The 21,538-nt window shown below is 63.7% G+C and overlaps 1 protein-coding gene across 1 annotated transcript in view; it reads right to left on the reverse strand.

Annotated features, from left to right (window-relative positions):
• Positions 1–21,538, reverse strand: part of USP43 (ubiquitin specific peptidase 43) — an 84,722-nt gene that overhangs the window by 13,094 nt on the left and 50,090 nt on the right. The window contains 5 exon segments of the mRNA XM_075903490.2: positions 8,966–9,077; positions 10,089–10,251; positions 11,050–11,194; positions 11,628–11,763; positions 21,352–21,444. Coding sequence (XP_075759605.2) covers positions 8,966–9,077; positions 10,089–10,251; positions 11,050–11,194; positions 11,628–11,763; positions 21,352–21,444 — 649 coding nt within the window.

A 21,538-nucleotide genomic window follows, 5' to 3' on the forward strand; every position in this document is an offset into this window, starting at 1 on the left:
GGGCTCGCTCCAGCTCCCGCGGGACAGAGCGGCCCAATTCTGCGCACACAATTCCGTTCTCTTTCGACTGCCGCGGCGCACTGAGCGGATGTTTCCCGAGCACTATCCACAAGGACCCTCGGGTCTCTTCCGCCAGTGGTAACAGCTAATTTCAACCCCATCATTTTGTACGTGTAGTTGGGATTATGGTTTCCAATGTGCTTTACTTTGCATTGACTTCCCTATACCAGTTTTGGAGTATTAATACCATGGGGTATGTCTACACTGCATCCCTAGTTCGAACTAGGGATGCAAATGGAGACAATTGAACTAGTTAATGAAGCGGGGATTTAAATATCCCGCGCTCCATTAACATGATCTCGCCGGCGCGCTAGTTCGAATCACAGCTGATTCGAACCAGGAAGTGCGCGCCGGGACACGTTAGTTCGGACTAAAGCCCTTAGTCCGAACTAATGTTACTCCTCATTTTAATGGAGCGAGATCCATGTTAATGGAGCGCGGGATATTTAAATCCCCGCTTCATTAACTAGTTTGATTGTCTCCATTTGCATCCCTAGTTCGAACTAGGGATGCAGTGTAGACATACCCAGAACTACTAACTGTAACCGTCACCTACATTGACACAGAATATTTGGTCAATACCATTGTGCTTACACGACACAGCAATCGCCCTCAAACACCCACAGACTTTTTAATTTTCATTTATATTATCATCTGGAAAATTACAAGCAAGCAAACATACGCACTCTTAATTTGTATATCTCGGTTCTCATTACAAATATATGACGTCTAAAGCAGTCGAGTTTCCCCATAATCATTCTTCTAAAATAGGATATAACTAACACATTGGAGAAGAAATGCATTTTGGCATGACTTTAAAAAAAAGAACAGAGGAAAAGCTTTTAAAGTGATAACTGGAAAGAACATGTTAGAACAAATTGGCCAGCATGGGTTTTCTATTTGCTCTATGACACCTGGAAGAGCATTTCCAGGAGATAAAAAGGTTAGCGGCTATTTCCAATGGTGATGTGTTTTTTTTACCTGTCAAGTCACTTGGTAATTAAAAATAACGTCTTAAACACTGCAAGCTGCGTATCTGATATTCTCCAGCACACGTCGGATCAAGGCACTAACGATGGAACAATTCAAACCACGAAAAGAAATATCAACATTGAATTTGCATTTACAAAGGACGGATGCAAACGTCCGTTTTAGCCTCGGGTGTCATTCAACAGGGTGATAGAGATCCTGAGTGTGCATGCAGTGACCCAGCTGGAAGAGTCTCACCGCGCCCCCATGAAAACAGGACATGAGCCGATACATCTTAAATATTAGGAAGAAAGTTTGCTCCCTGAACAATGTCCCTTCAAGGGCCCACTCGTCTATCAAGGAAGGAGTAAAGAGATTTGTTCGGAGGCTGTAACAACCTGGAGGATTACAGCTTGCCAGGAAATGTTAAAAAATGTCCTGGTGGCCCATAGACTAATTCCAGCAAGAAAACGTTGTCCTGCCTGCTGAGCAGCAGAGCTGTGCACGGCCACCCCCTCTGATTTCCACCAGGAGCAACTGAAACGCCCGGGCGGGGGGTCTCCAACCGTTGTAACGGCAAGATCACTTTCAACTGAAGTGCAATGTAAGATCAGCCTCAAACCCAAATCCCCTTACGCAGCTTCCTTCCCCCCTTCTCCGAGCCCCGCCCCTTCTCCGAGCCCCACCCCTTCTCCGAGCCCCACCCCTTCTCCGAGCCTCTTCCCTTGTCTGAGCCCCACCCCTTCTCCGAGCCCCACCCCTTGTCTGAGCCCCACCCCTTCTCCGAGCCCCGCCCCTTCTCCGAGGCCTCGCCTTGCTCACGCCATCCCCCTTCCTCCACGAATCTCATTCACTTGTACCAGGCGGGGGTAGGGGGTTGGGGAGCAGGCTCTGGTCTCAGGCCAAGGGGTCCGGAGTGTGGGAGGGGACACCCTGTAGGTAGGGCAGTGGGGTGGTTCTGGGGGATAGAGCATTTGCCTGGGACGCGCAGGGTTGGGGGCTCAAGTCCCTTCCCCCCCTCCACCCGCCCTGGGAGTGCCAGACAGCCAATACCGGCTGCCCCAGGGATGGATGTGGCTCCTGCATCAGGAAGCCAGGATAAGGGACGCCCTGAAGGCAGGGAGGTGGGCTGGGCTCCGGACTGGCCATGGGGACAGGGCACTGGCCTGGGCAGTGCACGGAGAGGATGTACTTTCCTCTAGGAGAGCGCCGAGGCGGACAGGCAGCACTGGCCCCGTGGCACCAGGCACCGCGGCTGCCACCGACGCTTGGGGTGCGGCCACTGAGCTCTGGCCCTGGCCCTGGCTCTGGCACTGCAGGCCTCATGCTCATGGGCGGTGGGTGAAGGCCCAGCTGGGAAAGGCAGCTGAAGCCCCGCCCCTTCCAAACAAGCCACACCCCTTTCCCTGAGACCACGCCCCTTCACAACCTCACCCCGCCTGGCTGCCGGGGAGTGGCGTGGTGCAGTCCCAGACTCTCCCAGGCGGCTGGGCAGTCTAGGCAATTCTGGGAAGGCAATACCTTCCCTTGCCCGCACCGCCCAGGCTGATGCTCCATTTCCGCTGTGATTTCTTAGTGTGTGGCCCCCCCATGCCGTCACTCAGGCCCAGGGGGCTGGAAATCCGGTGTCTGAGCCCAGCTCCACCATGCCAAAGCTCAGGCTATTGCACCGGGCACGGAAAGGGATGCGCCGGAAACCGACTGCACTGGGCCGTTTGCGGCTGGGAGGGGGCAGAGGAAAGCAATCCTCCCTGCCGAGTGGTGCTGAAGCCACTGGATGGAATTAGTCGCCGGGGCAGTTTAGAACCGATGAAAGGCCGTCACGGCTACAACAGAACAGGCTCAGCTAAAGCGGCTGGTTTTCACAGAGAGACCCGGCAAATCGCAGAGACGATATCAGGGCTTAAGACAGGGAACAGCTAATCTCATGCTTCAGGGCCCCGGTTGATTCCCCAGGGGTCAGGAAGAAATGTGTGTGTCTCCATCTGCCCCGCCTCCTCCCCCCCCACAAGATGCTACATGGTACAATCGGCTCAGAGCGGTATGAGAGGTGTTCGTTTCCGCAGGCCTGGTGGATCAATGGGAAATCCCAGAGCTCGGACAATCCAAGGCCTCCTTTCCTGTTGAAGGAGGGTCCTGGTGGTGGGATGGGAGACAAAAGAGCCCCAATGTAGCCCAACGGAGCAGAAGCCAATAGGGCTTCTAGGCAGAAAACGACGTTTGGCCAAGGACTTACTTGATTGTTTTTCCCTGTATCTCTGACTCCTGAATGTTGCCACTTGCTGTGTTAGCTCTGGGCAGCTGTCTGTCTGCCTGAGGGGATCCAGCCGCCGCTTGGAGTCAGAGCACACCCCCTCCCCCCATCGCCAGAGGGGTACAGCGATGCTAATGGCTCCTAAAATCTGATTTGGTCACTCCTAGACATTCTCGGGGATGGGTGAGAGACACTCAAGAGACTCTGGGCTTGATTCGAAGTCATGCACGGTGGAAAACAGAATCCTAACTAGAAATATAAAACGACAGGATCTAAATTCGCTTTTACCACTCAAGAGAGATCCTGGAGTCACTATGGATAGTTCTCTGAAAACACCCACTTCATGTGCAGCAGCAGTCAAAAAAGTGAACAGACTGCTGGCGATCATTAGGAGAGGGACAGAGAATAAGACAGAAAATATCCTATTGCTTCTACATAACCCATGGCACGCTCACATCCTGAATACAGCGCGCAGACGTGATAACCTATCTCAAAATTGGAAAACGGCAACAAAAAGGATCAGAGTATGGAGCAGCCCATATGAGGAGAGAATAATAAGACTAGGGCTTTTCAGCTTGGAAAAGAGACAACTAAAATGGGGAGATGTGATAAAGGCCTATAAAATCATGACTGGTGTGAAGTAAGGAAAGATGTGTCATTTGTCCCTTCACGTAACACAACCAGGTGTTACCAAATGAAATGAATAGGCAGCAGGTTCAAGGGGAGACGACAGCGGGTCATATTGAAAGGTGAACTCTCGGGTTGGAGGAAGGTTACTAGCAGAGTTCCTCAGGGATCAGTTTTGGGGCTAATTTTATTTAATCTTTTTATTGCTGATCTTGGCACCAAAAGTGGAAGTGTCCTAATACAATCTGCGGATGACACAAAGTTGGGAGCTATTGCCAATTCAGAAAAGGATCGGGATATCATACAGGAAGATCTGGATGATCTTGTAAATTGGAGTGATAGCAATAGGATGAAATTTAATAGTGAGAAGTGTAAGGTTATGCATTTAGGGATTAATAACAAGAATTTTAGTTATAAGCTGGGGACACATCAGTTGGAAGTAACGGAGGAGGAGAAGGACCTCGGAGTCCTAGTTGATTATAGGATGACTATGAGCCGCCATTGTGACATGGCCGTGAAAAAGGCTAATACAGTCTTGGGATGTATTAGGCGAGGTATTTCCAGTAGGGATAAGGAGGTGGTAGTGCCATTATACAAGGCATTGGTGAGACCCCATTTGGAATACTGTGTGCAGTTCTGGTCTCCCATGTTTAAGAAGGATGAATTCAAACTGGAGCAGGTACAAAGAAGGGCCACTAGGATGATCTGAGGAATGGAAAACCTGTCTTATGAAAGGAGACTCAAGGAGCTTGGCTTGTTTACCTTAACCAAAACAAGGCTGAGGGGGGACATGATTGCACTTTTAAAATATATTAGAGGGATAAATACCAGGGAGGGAGAGGAATTATTTAAGCTTAATATCAGTGTGGACACAAGAACAAATGGATATAAGCTGGCTAGTAGGAAGTTTAGACTTGAGATTAGACGAAGGTTTCTAGCCATTAGAGGAGTGAGGTTCTGGAACGGCCTTCCAAGGGAAGTAGTGGGGGCAAAAGATCTATCCGCTTTCAAGATTAAACTAGATGGCTGTGTCTACACTGGCATCCCTTCCGGAAAAGGGATGCTAATGTAGCACTTTGGAATAGGCAAATCCACGGGGGATTTAAATCTCCCCCGCGGTATTTGCATTAACATGGCTGCCGTTTTTTTCCGGCTTGGAGATAAGCTGGAGAAAAGCGCCAGTCTAGACGTGATTCTCCGGAAAATAAAGCCTTTTATTCCTTGAAAGTAGGAATAAGAGATCCTCCGGAAAAGGCTTTATTTTCCGGAGAATCACGTCTAGACTGGCGCTTTTCTCCGGCTTATCTCCAAGACGGAAAAAAGCGGCAGCCATGTTAATGCAAATATCGCGGGGGATATTTAAATCCCCCGTGGATTTGCCTATTCCAAAGTGCTACATTAGCAACCAGTGTAGACACAGCCGATGGGTTTATGAAGGGGATGGTTTGATGAGATAATATGATCTTGGTAACTAATTGACCATTGATTATCAGTGGGAATAGGTCAATGGAGGGATGATAGGAGTTACTATAGAGAACTTTCTGGGTGTCTCTGGCTGATGAGTCTTGCCCACATGCTCAGGGTTTAGCTGATCGCCATATTTGGGGTCGGGAAGGAATTTTCCTCCAGGGTAGATTGGCAGAGGCCCTGGAGGTTTTTCGCCTTCCTCTGTAGCGTGGGGTACAGATCACAGCTGGAGGATTCTCTGCATCTTGGGGTCTTCAAAGTATTTGAAGGTTTCAATATCTGAGATATAGGTGAGAGGATTATTTTGGGAGGAGTGGGTGAGATTCTGTGGCCTGCACTGTGCAGGGGGTCAGACTGGATGATCATAATGGTCCCTTCTGACCTTAAAGTCTATGAGTCTATGAGGTTTAAAACAAACAAAAGGAAGTTTTTCTTTATACAACACATGGTCAACTTGTGGAACTCCTTGCCAGAGGATATTGTAAAGGGCAAGACTGTTTCAGGGTTCAAAAAAGAGCCAGATAAATGCATGGAGGTTAGGTTTTCTGTCTGTCAGAAGTTGGGAATGGCCAGCAGAGGATGGATCATTCACTGACTGACCTGTTCATTCCCTCTGGGGCACCGGGCATTGGCACAGGACCCTAGGGTGGAGCCTGAGGGAAGAAGACCACTCTGAAGGCAGATGGCAGAAAGGCCATTAGGCTGCAGTTTCCCACATGTGAGGGCGGGGTCCCAGGGAGCATAAACATCCCCTCCCCTCTCTGTGTGGGGATGGGGCACATCCGCCTCCTGACAGCTGGATTTAGAGAGCTTCTTCTGAGCTCTTCCCCAGCCCTGTTCACCCCGGGAAAGAAACTCAGCAAGGCATCTACGGGCGACTTTGGCGTTGGATGCAATAATCAATCTTCATTCTGCACAGGAATGGAAGGCGGGGCCCCTCGTGGGTTCCGAGGATGATTTAACAAGCTCTAATTTAATTAAAATGCTATCCACTCGGAAGGAATGGGAAAGGAGATTAACAGGCACAAAAATTAATGTTACATTAAAATTCATCTCCCCCCCAGGAGGAGGGGTTCTAATGCTTTAATAAATAGATCAAATGTATCTAATCGAGCTACAGGCACCTCAGAGATTGCGTCTGTCTTGCCTTGGCTCACAGAAGTTTACCCGGCCCCTCCTGCCACTCTTCCCGATTACCAAACCTGGGGAGGAGCTGGGGGGGAGTGGGAGGGGTTTGCTTTGCAAAGGTTTGCCCCATTTTACCCCGGGGTTCAACCACGCAAAAGACTCCGTAATTCTCAGCGCAAAACTCAGCCAGAATTGCCCGGGGTCATCTGAATTCACTGGGGGTATGTGGAGCTCAGAGCTTGGCCCGGCAAGTGTTCCACGCAAACCCACTGCACGTCGGCACAGAGCTGGGAGCCCGGCGCTTTCCCCTCCCACAAGGGGCGTGCTAGGTGGGGACGTTGCCCCTGCGCAAAGGGGGGTTACAGAAGGGCTCACCAGCTCTAAGCTTTGGGAAACCAACTGCCGTGGTGGGGCTGGCCAACTGCAGGGCCCCGTGGCTCTAGGCGCCGCAGACACACAGCAAGAGCCAGCTGTTTCAGGTCTGAGCAGGCAGCAGCGCTCCTGGCCATGCAGCCACCCAGCCATGGGGTTGCTCAACTTCTTGCCATGCGCGTAACTCAGCGGGCGGAGCGGCGAAGGGGGTCGGCGCCCACCTCCCGCAAGCGCCCCCGTGTGGCCGAGCGTGGGTTCCCGCACTGCCTCCGTTTTGAGAAACCCTGCAACTACCCAGCTCCCCGGCCTCGTGTGCAGTCACAGCCCCTCCGGGGTACACCTCTATCAGGGTCCATCCCGGCCCCCTCTCTGAGCCCAGGCTCTCAATCTGCTTCCCACTTGGTAAGAGCGGGGCCGCCAAGGCCTTCTCCTCCAGGAGATGGTGTCCTGAACAGCTCCCCTCTCTGAGCTGTCCTTGGTCCTGCCAGCCAGCGCCCTTCACCTTCTCCCTTCCAGGTCTGGGCTACAACTCAGCTGCCACTAGTCCTGCAGCTCCTTTTGTAGTCCCTCCTGGCTCCTGATTGGCTGGTTCCTTCACAGCCACTCTAGCCTTCTGGAGGACTTCTCTATGGCCTAGTCCCATAACTGGCTGCTAACTCCTTGCTCTTTCAGTTTGTCAATTCCTTGACTTCAAGAGCTGCACAGGGAGGTGCATTTGGACTTCATTCCACCCTGCAATGCTCCTTTGCTCGACTTTTCCACTCCCTTTCCCTGCCAGGAACCACAACGTCAGGCGGCAGCGAACCCGGCCCCCTGAAGTTTTCTATTGCAGTCAGTGGGTCCCAGGAAGCCTGATGGTTGTGTTTTCCAGCTGTGCAAGAGCACTAGTGCTCAGCACAGCTGCATGGGCTGGGTTTCAGGAAGCAAACCTCAGAGCCCTGTGCTGAAAAGGTGGGTTGCCTTTTTTTTTTCAATGGAGATAATTACATTCCCCATTCCCAGCCCCCGCTTGCCCGGAACATAGACACAGCTTTGCCCAAACTTTTTCCAACAATCCGCCAGAATGGAAAATGTCAGCCCCCGGTGGGAACCTATCAGAAAGCAAGTAGGCCATGAAACCAAGCTTAGAAACTGGCAGGAAGGATGAGGAAGTTAGGACTAATGGCACCTGCACTTCCGTGGTTTCTTCTCTCGCACGATGGCAGAGCATGCTGGGCGGGAGCCGGAAGGGCACATTTTTAGTGGTCAGAGTAATTAATGGTTGGAGCCATTTATAGTCTCATCACTGACCATCTCTCACTCAGGATTGGGGGCTTTCCTAACAGCTGCTCTAGGAAGCCTCTGGAGCATCCCCCTGGCCTTTGTGATGCCGGGGGTCAGAGTAGATCGGGGTGGCCAACCTGTGGCTCAGATGCCGCATGCGGCTCTTCACCCCCTTAAAGTGCGGCTCACGAAGCGTCCCCCTTGGCTCGCGAAGCCGCCCCTGAGCCCCCAGAAAGGGTCCCTGGCCCCCTGTGCTCACTGGGGCAGGGGAGCCGTCCGGTGCGGCGATTCAAGATGGCGGTGGATGATGGGAGCCTGATGTGGCCTTGTCTTTTCTTTTAAAGGGGCAGTGTCTTTTCTTTTTTTTTTTTTTTGCTCAACAAAAATTGCTGCAAAAAAAAATTCTTGTGCGGCTCTTCGCATTTTTCCCACCACTGTTTCGGCTCTCTTCGTTTAATGGGTTGGCCACCCCTGGACTAGATGATCACCAAGTTCCCTTCTGACCTTGAATCCATGAATCTCCACCTGGGTAAATCCCCCGCTACCAATGGATTTCCTCTGGGTTCACACCAACGCACGGGCACAATCCCGCCTGGTGAGACAAATCCCTCCCTGGTGACCCTTTGGAGAGGAGAGTTGGGACGGAAATGCAGGAGGCTTGTCAGAAGGGGGTGGGGAACGCTTCTCCCCAGGCGGGTCCCCTTGCACTGTGACATGCTGCGAGCCGCCAAGCCGGGCAGTGCCCTGACATGAGCAGGTCCCGCTCTACCCCGGTCCTGGCTGGCACCAAGACACCCGCAGCGGGGGAGACGGGAATGGACTGACCTGCCCCTGAGCCTCGCTCCTCATCAGGTAGCGCATCTTGCTGAGGATGCACTGCCGGAGCTGCTCCCACGAGACGGCTCTGTCTTCTCTCGCCAGCAGTGGGGGCCCGAACCTGCAAAGCCAAAAGCTGGGGGTTGACGCTAGAACAGGAATCCCTGGCCCCACCGGGCAGGCGCCATCTTTGTCCATCCCCTCTTGGTCGGGGACAAAAGCGCACGGAGTGCTCGGGTACGTCCCAGGGGCTCTTGGACTGGGGGGAGGGGTAGCTCAGTGGGTTGCGCATTGGCCTGCTAAACCCAGGGCTGCGAGTTCAATCCTTGAGGGAGCCATCTAGGAATCTGGGGCAAATCTGTCAGGGATGGTGCTTGGTCCTGCTGTGAGGACAGGGAACTGGACTCAGTGACCTCCCTCCTAGCTCCATGGGATCATATATCTCCATATAAGACAGCACAGGGGCCTCCAGCTGGTGTGGGAAGGGGGCACCACACAGCCATGCAGAGAGGAAGCACTGCCTAGCAGTCAGAGCACTGGACACTGAATCATTGCCCTTTGTCAGAGGGATAAACCCAGCCAGAGCAAGAACAGGCAGCCAATGGGAGATCCTGGAGAGGAACCCAGGAGTGTGGGCACCTGTTACTTTGCTTCATCCACTAGGCTGCACCACCTTCCAAACCCACCTGTTACTTCAGGGAGGGGTAACCGGGGCTAGTGAATGGCCCCTCCAGCTCACTGGGCTGCAAGACTGTCGGAACCAAGACGGTGTCCCGGGCGGGGGAGTTGTGTAACTGCACTTGTGTAGCATGGGGTGCGGGTTGCTCCATGGCAAGGCTTTTGGTGCAGAGGGATCGCACGTGTGGCCCTCACAACGGTGTGCACCAGCACCTCACCTCCCTGGCCCCTGCGTTCAGTGTGTGTCATTTTAGTAACACCGGTAGGAAACCCGACGCAGACAGAAACCCGCAGACTCCGGCAACCCTGCACGTGGGCAACGGTAACAACCCGTCCCGCGGGTCGCACACAACCCCGGAGGCAGGTGCCCATCGCTGCGTTACCGGGTAATGGCTGCAGCGTTCACGCCCAGGCAGCTCTAACCCGCAGCGTGGGGCGGAGCAAGGCGGCGTACCTGGCAGCCTGCTGCCCTGTCCCTGCCATGTTACAGAGGAGAAGCAGCACTCTCCCGCCTCCACCGGGGTGCACGAGCTCCGAGGACACGGCTCCAGCATGGGGCAATCGCTGACCTTCGGCCTCGGAGGAGCTGGGGGATGTTGGGAGGCTGAGGGGGCAGCCTGCAGGGAGAAACAGAGGAGCAAGAGAATGAATGCCCGAGTCCGGGCTGGTGTGGGGGGCACTGATCACAGCAGGTGCCAACTCTTTACCCCACGGAGAGCGGGCAGTGAACCCCTGGCTGGCCTGCCTGGGCGCTGGGCAGCCCTTCTCCTCCCCAGTCTGCGAGGCGTGGGCACCTCCCAGGCACTCAGCCCAGCGCCGGCCCAGAGCCGCCTGCCCCGCCGGATGAACCCCGCGGAATGACACTGCGCTGCTGGACCGCAGCGGGCGGGAAGAATCAAAGAGGCCTAGGCTGAGCGCTGATCCATTTGCAGGGTGCCCGGCTGGCGCGAAGGGCACGTCCCCGCCCCGGGCGCACCTGCCACCTCCCGACCGTCTTACTAGCATGGCTTGGCAAGTAACCAGAGGGCCCCGCAGGGCTGGGAGCAAGCTCTGAGGCTTCCCAACGTCGGGACTCCCCGCTAGCCGGGAGGGACGATGAATCCCGGGGGCGCTGAGGAGAGAACCCGGAGGTGCCCTAACAGCAGCTCCTCAGCAGGCCAGACTCCGCCGGGCGTAACTGAGGCTGGCGTTCAAGCCAGGCCCTTCTGGGGTCTCCTCGGCCCCAGCGCGGTCGCAGGTGGCGCGAGCCCCGAGCACACAGGCGGCTCTCGTCGCACTGACACACCCGAGCGGGACGCAGACAGAGGGGCCTCGGTCCCCGGGGTAACTCCCCCGCCATTCACGGCGCTGATGGAGAGCCCCGCTGCCCGGCGGAGATGGGCTCGGTTCCAGGCGCCCGGAACGCAGCCTGGTACCTGAGAGCCGGGACGAGCTGCCTCGGCGGGCGGGCAGTGGGGCCTGGAAGGCGTAGACGCTGTCACCCTCGGCGATGGTGTTGAGATCCTCCTCGTCGTGGAAGGAGCGCTGGAACCCGCTGGGGGACAGCTCCACCAGGACCACCTGCAGCGCAGGGCAACGTCAGCCGCCCCGTCCCCCTCCCCGAGGGCCCCTGGCCCCGGCCGGTCCTGTGTTTGGAGAGCCCCAGGGCCTCCCCGCAGCAGCTCAGTGCAGCCCCGCTCTGTGGATGCGCCCGGTGGGGGGTCTCCAGGCTGCTACCGAGGAGCCAGGCTGAGGGGCTGGCGCACACGCGTATCTCCCGCAACCAGGCCGGCCTGAGACACCCTGGGGGGTTCCATTCACACCTGGCATGTGTGGCACGCCCCAGTGCCCCCCCCCCCACAGTGACTGAGGCAAAAGGGGCTCCCCTTGCCAGGTGAGCCCTGCCAGGCTGGAGCGGGCGCCCCCGTGCCCCCGGGAGAGGGCTCAGCATTGGGGCAGCTGCCCACCGCTGCTCCAGGCCTGGGGAGGGGAGGGGAGACTGGCCCTGACTGACCTGATCGGGGGCGATTTTGCCTTCTTCTGCCACCTTTGCCCGCAGGGCGGCCACCGTGCTGAAGAGGGGCACAGCCAGGCCCACCCGCAGGAACCGCTGGCTCTTGGACTGGAAGACTAAGGTCACGTTCAAGGACCTGAAAAACAGGGCGGGGGAGCTCCAGAGGGGCCAGCAGCAGCTCCTGGGGCGGTCTGGGCCCCAGGGAACCGGAGTTATTCCGGCCGGGCAGGCAGCGGGGAGAGCCGAGGGCTGAGCACTGGCCCAAGAACGCCCCCGAGCACCGCGTCCCGCTGTAAGGGCCACAACGCGGGGGTGCAGCCCCGCCCCGGCTGAGCACTGGCCCAGGAACCCCCCCGAGCACCGCGTCCCGCTGTAAGGGCCACAACGCGGGGGTGCAGCCCCGCCCCGGCTGAGCACTGGCCCAGGAACCCCCCGAGCACCGCGTCCCGCTGTAAGGGCCACAACGCGGGGGTGCGGCCCCGCCCGGCTGAGCACTGGCCCAGGAACGCCCCTGAGCACCGCGTCCCGCTGTAAGGGACACAACGCGGGGGTGCGGCCCCCCCCGGCTGAGCACTGGCCCAGGAACGCCCCCGAGCACCGGGTCCCGCTGTAAGGGCCACAACGCGGGGGTGCGGCCCCGCCCCGGCTGAGCACTCGCCCAGGAACGCCCCCGACCACCGCGTCCCGCTGTAAGGGCCACAACGCGGGGGTGCGGCCCCGCCCGGCTGAGCACTGGCCCAGGAACGCCCCTGAGCACCGCGTCCCGCTGTAAGGGCCACAACGCGGGGGTGCGGCCCCGCCCGGCTGAGCACTCGCCCAGGAACGCCCCTGAGCACCGCGTCCCGCTGTAAGGGCCACAACGCGGGGGTGCGGCCCCGCCCGGCTGAGCACTGGCCCAGGAACGCCCCTGAGCACCGCGTCCCGCTGTAAGGGCCACAACGCGGGGGTGCGGCCCCCCCCCGACTGAGCACTGGCCCAGGAACGCCCCTGAGCACCGCGTCCCGCTGTAAGGGCCACAACACGGGGGTGCGGCCCCGCCCGGCTGAGCACTGGCCCAGGAACGCCCCCGAGCACCGCGTCCCGCTGTAAGGGCCACAACGCGGGGTTGCGGCCCCCCCGGCTGAGCACTGGCCCAGGAACGCCCCTGAGCACCGGGTCCCGCTGTAAGGGCCACAACGCGGGGGTGCGGCCCCGCCCGGCTGAGCACTGGCCCAGGAACGCCCCCGAGCACCGCGTCCCGCTGTAAGGGCCACAACGCGGGGGTGCGGCCCCCCCCCCGGCTGAGCACCGGCCCAGGAACGCCCCCGAGCACCGCGTCCCGCTGTAAGGGCCACAACGCGGGGGTGCGGCCCCGCCCGGCTGAGCACTGGCCCAGGAACGCCCCTGAGCACCGCGTCCGGCTGTAAGGGCCACAACGCGGGGGTGCGGCCACCCCCCCGGCTGAGCACTCGCCCAGGAACGCCCCCGACCACCGCGTCCCGCTGTAAGGGCCACAACGCGGGGGTGCGGCCCCGCCCGGCTGAGCACTGGCCCAGGAACGCCCCTGAGCACCGCGTCCCGCTGTAAGGGCCACAACGCGGGGGTGCGGCCCCGCCCGGCTGAGCACTCGCCCAGGAACGCCCCTGAGCACCGCGTCCCGCTGTAAGGGCCACAACGCGGGGGTGCGGCCCCGCCCGGCTGAGCACTGGCCCAGGAACGCCCCCGAGCACCGCGTCCCGCTGTAAGGGCCACAACGCGGGGGTGCGGCCCCGCCCGGCTGAGCACTGGCCCAGGAACGCCCCCGAGCACCGCGTCCCGCTGTAAGGGCCACAACGCGGGGGTGCGGCCCCGCCCCGGCTGAGCACTCGCCCAGGAACGCCCCTGAGCACCGCGTCCCGCTGTAAGGGCCACAACGCGGGGGTGCGGCCCCGCCCCGGCTGAGCACTGGCCCAGGAACGCCCCTGAGCACCGCGTCCCGCTGTAAGGGCCACAACGCGGGGGTGCGGCCCCCCCCCGGCTGAGCACTGGCCCAGGAACGCCCCCGACCACCGCGTCCCGCTGTAAGGGCCACAACGCGGGGGTGCGGCCCCGCCCGGCTGAGCACTGGCCCAGGAACGCCCCCGAGCACCGCGTACCGCTGTAAGGGCCACAACGCGGGGGTGCGGCCCCCCCCCGGCTGAGCACTGGCCCAGGAACGCCCCTGAGCACCGCGTCCCGCTGTAAGGGCCACAACGCGGGGGTGCGGCCCCGCCCCGGCTGAGCACTGGCCCAGGAAAGCCCCCGAGCACCGCGTCCCGCTGTAAGGGCCACAACGCGGGGGTGCGGCCCCGCCCGGCTGAGCACTGGCCCAGGAACGCCCCTGAGCACCGCGTCCCGCTGTAAGGGCCACAACGCGGGGGTGCGGCCCCGCCCGGCTGAGCACTCGCCCAGGAACGCCCCTGAGCACCGCGTCCCGCTGTAAGGGCCACAACGCGGGGGTGCGGCCCCGCCCGGCTGAGCACTGGCCCAGGAACGCCCCTGAGCACCGCGTCCCGCTGTAAGGGCCACAACGCGGGGGTGCGGCCCCCCCCGGCTGAGCACTGGCCCAGGAACGCCCCCGAGCACCGCGTCCCGCTGTAAGGGCCACAACGCGGGGGTGCGGCCCCCCTCCCCGGCTGAGCACTGGCCCAGGAACGCCCCCGAGCACCGCGTCCCGCTGTAAGGGCCACAACGCGGGGGTGCGGCCCCGCCCGGCTGAGCACTGGCCCAGGAACGCCCCTGAGCACCGCGTCCCGCTGTAAGGGCCACAACGCGGGGTTGCGGCCCCCCCCGGCTGAGCACTGGCCCAGGAACGCCCCTGAGCACCGGGTCCCGCTGTAAGGGCCACAACGCGGGGGTGCGGCCCCGCCCGGCTGAGCACTGGCCCAGGAACGCCCCCGAGCACCGCGTCCCGCTGTAAGGGCCACAACGCGGGGGTGCGGCCCCCCCCCCGGCTGAGCACCGGCCCAGGAACGCCCCCGAGCACCGCGTCCCGCTGTAAGGGCCACAACGCGGGGGTGCGGCCCCGCCCGGCTGAGCACTGGCCCAGGAACGCCCCTGAGCACCGCGTCCGGCTGTAAGGGCCACAACGCGGGGGTGCGGCCCCGCCCGGCTGAGCACTGGCCCAGGAACGCCCCTGAGCACCGCGTCCCGCTGTAAGGGACACAACGCGGGGGTGCGGCCCCGCCCGGCTGAGCACTGGCCCAGGAACGCCCCCGAGCACCGCGTCCCGCTGTAAGGGCCACAACGCGGGGGTGCGGCCCCGCCCCGGCTGAGCACTGGCCCAGGAACGCCCCTGAGCACCGCGTCCCGCTGTAAGGGACACAACGCGGGGGTGCGGCCCCCCCCGGCTGAGCACTCGCCCAGGAACGCCCCTGAGCACCGCGTCCCGCTGTAAGGGCCACAACGCGGGGGTGCGGCCCCGCCCGGCTGAGCACTGGCCCAGGAACGCCCCTGAGCACCGGGTCCCGCTGTAAGGGCCACAACGTGGGGGTGCGGCCCCGCCCCGGCTGAGCACTCGCCCAGGAACGCCCCCGACCACCGCGTCCCGCTGTAAGGGCCACAACGCGGGGGTGCGGCCCCGCCCGGCTGAGCACTGGCCCAGGAACGCCCCTGAGCACCGCGTCCCGCTGTAAGGGCCACAACGTGGGGGTGCGGCCCCGCCCGGCTGAGCACTCGCCCAGGAACGCCCCTGAGCACCGCGTCCCGCTGTAAGGGCCACAACGCGGGGGTGCGGCCCCCCCCCGGCTGAGCACTGGCCCAGGAACGCCCCTGAGCACCGGGTCCCGCTGTAAGGGCCACAACGCGGGGGTGCGGCCCCGCCCGGCTGAGCACTCGCCCAGGAACGCCCCTGAGCACCGCGTCCCGCTGTAAGGGCCACAACGCGGGGGTGCGGCCCCGCCCGGCTCAGCACTGGCCCAGGAACGCCCCCGAGCACCGCGTCCCGCTGTAAGGGCCACAACGCGGGGGTGCGGCCCCGCCCGGCTGAGCACTGGCCCAGGAACGCCCCCGAGCACCGCGTACCGCTGTAAGGGCCACAACGCGGGGGTGCGGCCCCGCCCCGGCTGAGCACTCGCCCAGGAACGCCCCCGAGCACCGCGTCCCGCTGTAAGGGACACAACGCGGGGGTGCGGCCCCCCCCCGGCTGAGCACTGGCCCAGGAACGCCCCCGAGCACCGCGTCCCGCTGTAAGGGCCAAAACGCGGGGGTGCGGCCCCGCCCCGGCTGAGCACTGGCCCAGGAAAGCCCCCGAGCACCGCGTCCCGCTGTAAGGGCCACAACGCGGGGGTGCGGCCCCCCCCCGGCTGAGCACTGGCCCAGGAACGCCCCTGAGCACCGCGTCCCGCTGTAAGGGCCAAAACGCGGGGGTGCGGCCCCGCCCCGGCTGAGCACTGGCCCAGGAAAGCCCCCGAGCACCGCGTCCCGCTGTAAGGGCCACAACGCGGGGGTGCGACCCCCCCCCCGGCTGAGCACTGGCCCAGGAACGCCCCTGAGCACCGCGTCCCGCTGTAAGGGCCACAACGCGGGGGTGCAGCCCGCCCCGGCTGAGCACTGGCCCAGGAACGCCCCTGAGCACCGCGTCCCGCTGTAAGGGCCACAACGCGGGGGTGCGGCCCCCCCCCGGCTGAGCACTGGCCCAGGAACGCCCCCGAGCACCGCGTCCCGCTGTAAGGGCCACAACGCGGGGGTGCGGCCCCCCCCCGGCTGAGCACTGGCCCAGGAACGCCCCCGAGCACCGCGTCCCGCTGTAAGGGCCACAACGCGGGGGTGCGGCCCCGCCCGGCTGAGCACTGGCCCAGGAACGCCCCCGAGCACCGCGTCCCGCTGTAAGGGCCACAACGCGGGGGTGCGGCCCCGCCCCGGCTGAGCGGCGGCCCCCGGGCAGAATCACCCGCCACATTAACACCCTGGGCTGGTGCTCCGACCCCTTTAAGGAGCGGCCGTCAGTCCCGCCCCACAGCCTCCTGCCAGCCCTGATCCCAGCCCTGGGCACCCCACACACAGCTCTGCCACTGCCCCTCAGTCCCACCCCACAGCCCCCTGCTAGCCCAGCCCTGGGCGCCCCACACACAGCTCTGCCACTGCCCCTGAGTCCCACCCCACGGCCCCCTGCTAGCCCAGCCCTGGGCACCCCACACACAGCTCTGCCACTGCCCCTCAGTCCCCCCCACAGCCCCCTGCTAGCCCGGCCCTGGGCGCCCCACACACAGCTCTGCCACTGCCCCTCAGTCCCCCCCACAGCCCCCTGCTAGCCCAGCCCTGGGCACCCTACACACAGCTCTGCCACTGCCCCTCACTCCCCCCCACAGCCCCCTGCTAGCCCAGCCCTGGGCACCCCACACACAGCTCTGCCACTGCCCCTCAGTGCCACCCCACAGCCCCCTGCTAGCCCGGCTCTGGGCGCCCCACACACAGCTCTGCCACTGCCCCTCAGTCCCACCCCACAGCCCCCTGCTAGCCCGGCCCTGGGCGCCCCACACACAGCTCTGCCACTGCCCCTCAGTCCCACCCCACAGCCCCCTGCTAGCCCGGCCCTGGGCACCCCACACACAGCTCTGCCACTGCCCCTCAGTCCCACCCCCTGCTAGCCCGGCCCTGGGCGCCCCACACACAGCACTGCCAGTGCCCCTCAGTCCCACCCCACAGCCCCCTGCTAGCCCAGCCCTGGGCACCCCACACACAACTCTGCCACTGCCCCTCAGTCCCACCCCACAGCCCCCTGCTAGCCCAGCCCTGGGCACCCCACACACAGCTCTGCCACTGCCCCTCAGTCCCACCCCACAGCCCCCTGCTAGCCCAGCCCTGGGCACCCCACACACAGCTCTGCCACTGCCCCTCAGTCCCACCCCACAGGCCCCTGCTAGCCCGGCCCTGGGCGCCCCACACACAGCTCTGCCACTGCCCCTCAGTCCCACCCCACAGCCCCCTGCTAGCCCAGCCCTGGGCGCCCCACACACAGCTCTGCCACTGCCCCTCAGTCCCACCCCACAGCCCCCTGCTAGCCCAGCCCTGGGCACCCCACACACAGCTCTGCCACAGCCCCTGAGTCCCACCCCACAGCCCCCTGCTAGCCCAGCCCTGGGCGCCCCACACACAGCTCTGCCAGTGCCCCTCAGTCCCACCCCACGGCCCCCTGCTAGCCCGGCCCTGGGCGCCCCACACACAGCTCTGCCACTGCCCCTCAGTCCCACCCCACAGCCCCCTGCTAGCCCAGCCCTGGGCACCCCACACACAGCTCTGCCACTGCCCCTCAGTCCCACCCCACGGCCCCCTGCTAGCCCGGCTCTGGGCACCCCACACACAGCTCTGCCACTGCCCCTCAGTCCCACCCCACAGCCCCCTGCTAGCCCGGCCCTGGGCGCCCCACACACAGCTCTGCCACTGCCCCTCAGTCCCACCCCACGGCCCCCTGCTAGCCCAGCCCTGGGCACCCCACACACAGCTCTGCCACTGCCCCTCAGTCCCCCCCACAGACTCCTGCTAGCCCAGCCCTGGGCGCCCCACACACAGCTCTGCCACTGCCCCTCAGTCCCACCCCACAGCCCCCTGCTAGCCCAGCCCTGGGCACCCCACACACAGCTCTGCCACTGCCCCTCAGTCCCCCCCACAGCCCTCTGCTAGCCCGGCCCTGGGCACCCCACACACAGCTCTGCCACTGCCCCTCAGTCCCACCCCACAGCCCCCTGCTAGCCCGGCCCTGGGCACCCCACACACAGCTCTGCCACTGCCCCTCAGTCCCACCCCACAGCCCCCTGCTAGCCCAGCCCTGGGCGCCCCACACACAGCTCTGCCACTGCCCCTCAGTCCCACCCCACAGCCCCCTGCTAGCCCGGCCCTGGGCGCCCCACACACAGCTCTGCCACTGCCCCTCAGTCCCACCCCACAGCCCCCTGCTAGCCCGGCCCTGGGCGCCCCACACACAGCTCTGCCACTGCCCCTCAGTCCCACCCCACAGCCCCTTGCTAGCCCGGCCCTGGGCACCCCACACACAGCTCTGCCACTGCCCCTCAGTTCCACCTCACGGCCCCCTGCTAGCCCGGCCCTGGGCGCCCCACACACAGCTCTGCCACTGCCCCTCAGTCCCACCCCACAGCCCCCTGCTAGCCCGGCCCTGGGCGCCCCACACACAGCTCTGCCACTGCCCCTCAGTCCCACCCCACGGCCCCCTGCTAGCCCAGCCCTGGGCGCCCCACACACAGCTCTGCCACTGCCCCTCAGTCCCACCCCACAGCCCCCTGCTAGCCCGGCCCTGGGCGCCCCACACACAGCTCTGCCACTGCCCCTCAGTCCCACCCCACAGCCCCCTGCTAGCCCGGCCCTGGGCACCCCACACACAGCTCTGCCACTGCCCCTCAGTCCCACCCCACGGCCCCCTGCTAGCCCGGCCTTGGGCGCCCCACACACAGCTCTGCCACTGCCCCTCAGTCCTCCCCACAGCCCCCTGCTAGCCCAGCCCTGGGCGCCCCACACACAGCTCTGCCAGTGCCCCTCAGTCCCACCCCACAGCCCCCTGCTAGCCCAGCCCTGGGCACCCCACACACAGCTCTGCCACTGCCCCTCAGTCCCCCCCAGAGCCCCCTGCTAGCCCAGCCCTGGGCACCCCACACACAGCTCTGCCACTGCCCCTCAGTCCCACCCCACAGCCCCCTGCTAGCCCGGCCCTGGGCACCCCACACACAGCTCTGCCACTGCCCCTCAGTCCCACCCCACAGCCCCCTGCTAGCCCAGCCCTGGGCGCCCCACACACAGCTCTGCCACTGCCCCTCAGTCCCACCCCACAGCCCCCTGCTAGCCCGGCCCTGGGCGCCCCACACACAGCTCTGCCACTGCCCCTCAGTCCCACCCCACAGCCCCCTGCTAGCCCGGCCCTGGGCGCCCCACACACAGCTCTGCCACTGCCCCTCAGTCCCACCCCACAGCCCCCTGCTAGCCCAGCCCTGGGCACCCCACACACAGCTCTGCCACTGCCCCTCAGTCCCACCTCACGGCCCCCTGCTAGCCCGGCCCTGGGCGCCCCACACACAGCTCTGCCACTGCCCCTCAGTCCCACCCCACAGCCCCCTGCTAGCCCGGCCCTGGGCACCCCACACACAGCTCTGCCACTGCCCCTCAGTCCCCCCCACAGCCCCCTGCTAGCCCGGCCCTGGGCGCCCCACACACAGCTCTGCCACTGCCCCTCAGTCCCACCCCACGGCCCCCTGCTAGCCCAGCCCTGGGCGCCCCACACACAGCTCTGCCACTGCCCCTCAGTCCCACCCCACAGCCCCCTGCTAGCCCGGCCCTGGGCGCCCCACACACAGCTCTGCCACTGCCCCTCAGTCCCACCCCACAGCCCCCTGCTAGCCCGGCCCTGGGCACCCCACACACAGCTCTGCCACTGCCCCTCAGTCCCACCCCACGGCCCCCTGCTAGCCCGGCCTTGGGCGCCCCACACACAGCTCTGCCAGTGCCCCTCAGTCCTCCCCACAGCCCCCTGCTAGCCCAGCCCTGGGCACCCCACACACAGCTCTGCCACTGCCCCTCAGTCCCCCCCACAGCCTCCTGCTAGCCCGGCCCTGGGCGCCCCACACACAGCTCTGCCACTGCCCCTCAGTCCCACCCCACAGCCCCCTGCTAGCCCAGCCCTGGGCACCCCACACACAGCTCTGCCACTGCCCCTCAGTCCCACCCCACAGCCCCCTGCTAGCCCAGCCCTGGGCACCCCACACACAGCTCTGCCACTGCCCCTCAGTCCCCCCCAGAGCCCCCTGCTAGCCCGGCCCTGGGCACCCCACACACAGCTCTGCCACTGCCCCTCAGTCCCACCCCACAGCCCCCTGCTAGCCCGGCCCTGGGCACCCCACACACAGCTCTGCCACTGCCCCTCAGTCCCACCCCACAGCCCCCTGCTAGCCCAGCCCTGGGCGCCCCACACACAGCTCTGCCACTGCCCCTCAGTCCCACCCCACAGCCCCCTGCTAGCCCGGCCCTGGGCGCCCCACACACAGCTCTGCCACTGCCCCTCAGTCCCACCCCACAGCCCCCTGCTAGCCCGGCCCTGGGCGCCCCACACACAGCTCTGCCACTGCCCCTCAGTCCCACCCCACAGCCCCCTGCTAGCCCAGCCCTGGGCACCCCACACACAGCTCTGCCACTGCCCCTCAGTCCCACCTCACGGCCCCCTGCTAGCCCGGCCCTGGGCGCCCCACACACAGCTCTGCCACTGCCCCTCAGTCCCACCCCACAGCCCCCTGCTAGCCCAGCCCTGGGCGCCCCACACACAGCTCTGCCACTGCCCCTCAGTCCCCCCCACAGCCCCCTGCTAGCCCGGCCCTGGGCGCCCCACACACAGCTCTGCCACTGCCCCTCAGTCCCCCCCACAGCCCTCTGCTAGCCTAGCCCTGGGCACCCCACACACAGCTCTGCCAGTGCTCCTGAGTCCCCACAAATGCAGCTGCTCTGCCCTGCCAGTCCTAGGTCACCACATCATGTGTCTGAGCTGGGTGCTGACCAGCAGCGACCGTGATGGCCCTGCCCAGCTCCCTGTGATTGGAACCTGGTCTCCATGGGCAGCCCCTGACACCCCGTGCCCACTGCCCCCTTGCTCCACCCTGCCGGAGACCCACGTGGCTGACGCCGCCCAGGCTCACAGGCCCAGCGGGGGAGCAGGCGCAGGGAGGACGGAGAACGCTCCCAGGGGCGCCGTAGTGCCAGCTCCGAGCAGGGGGGCCGGGCTGCGTTCGCCTACCTGGTCTGGCGCAGGGGGATGGGTAAGGAGACGCACAGGAAGGGGTCAAAGGTGTTGCTTTGCTTCAGGCAGTGCGGGCAGGTCAAGGAGGACCTAAAACCGAAACAGGAAACCCGTCAAATTAACGAGGGACGGATTTGAACAAGGGCACCCCCCACCCCCGGCGAAAAGCAACCAGGGCCAGCAC

Source organism: Pelodiscus sinensis, chromosome 20, assembly GCF_052426305.1.
Source record: "Pelodiscus sinensis isolate ZL-2025 chromosome 20, ASM5242630v1, whole genome shotgun sequence".
NCBI lineage: Eukaryota > Metazoa > Chordata > Testudines > Trionychidae > Pelodiscus > Pelodiscus sinensis.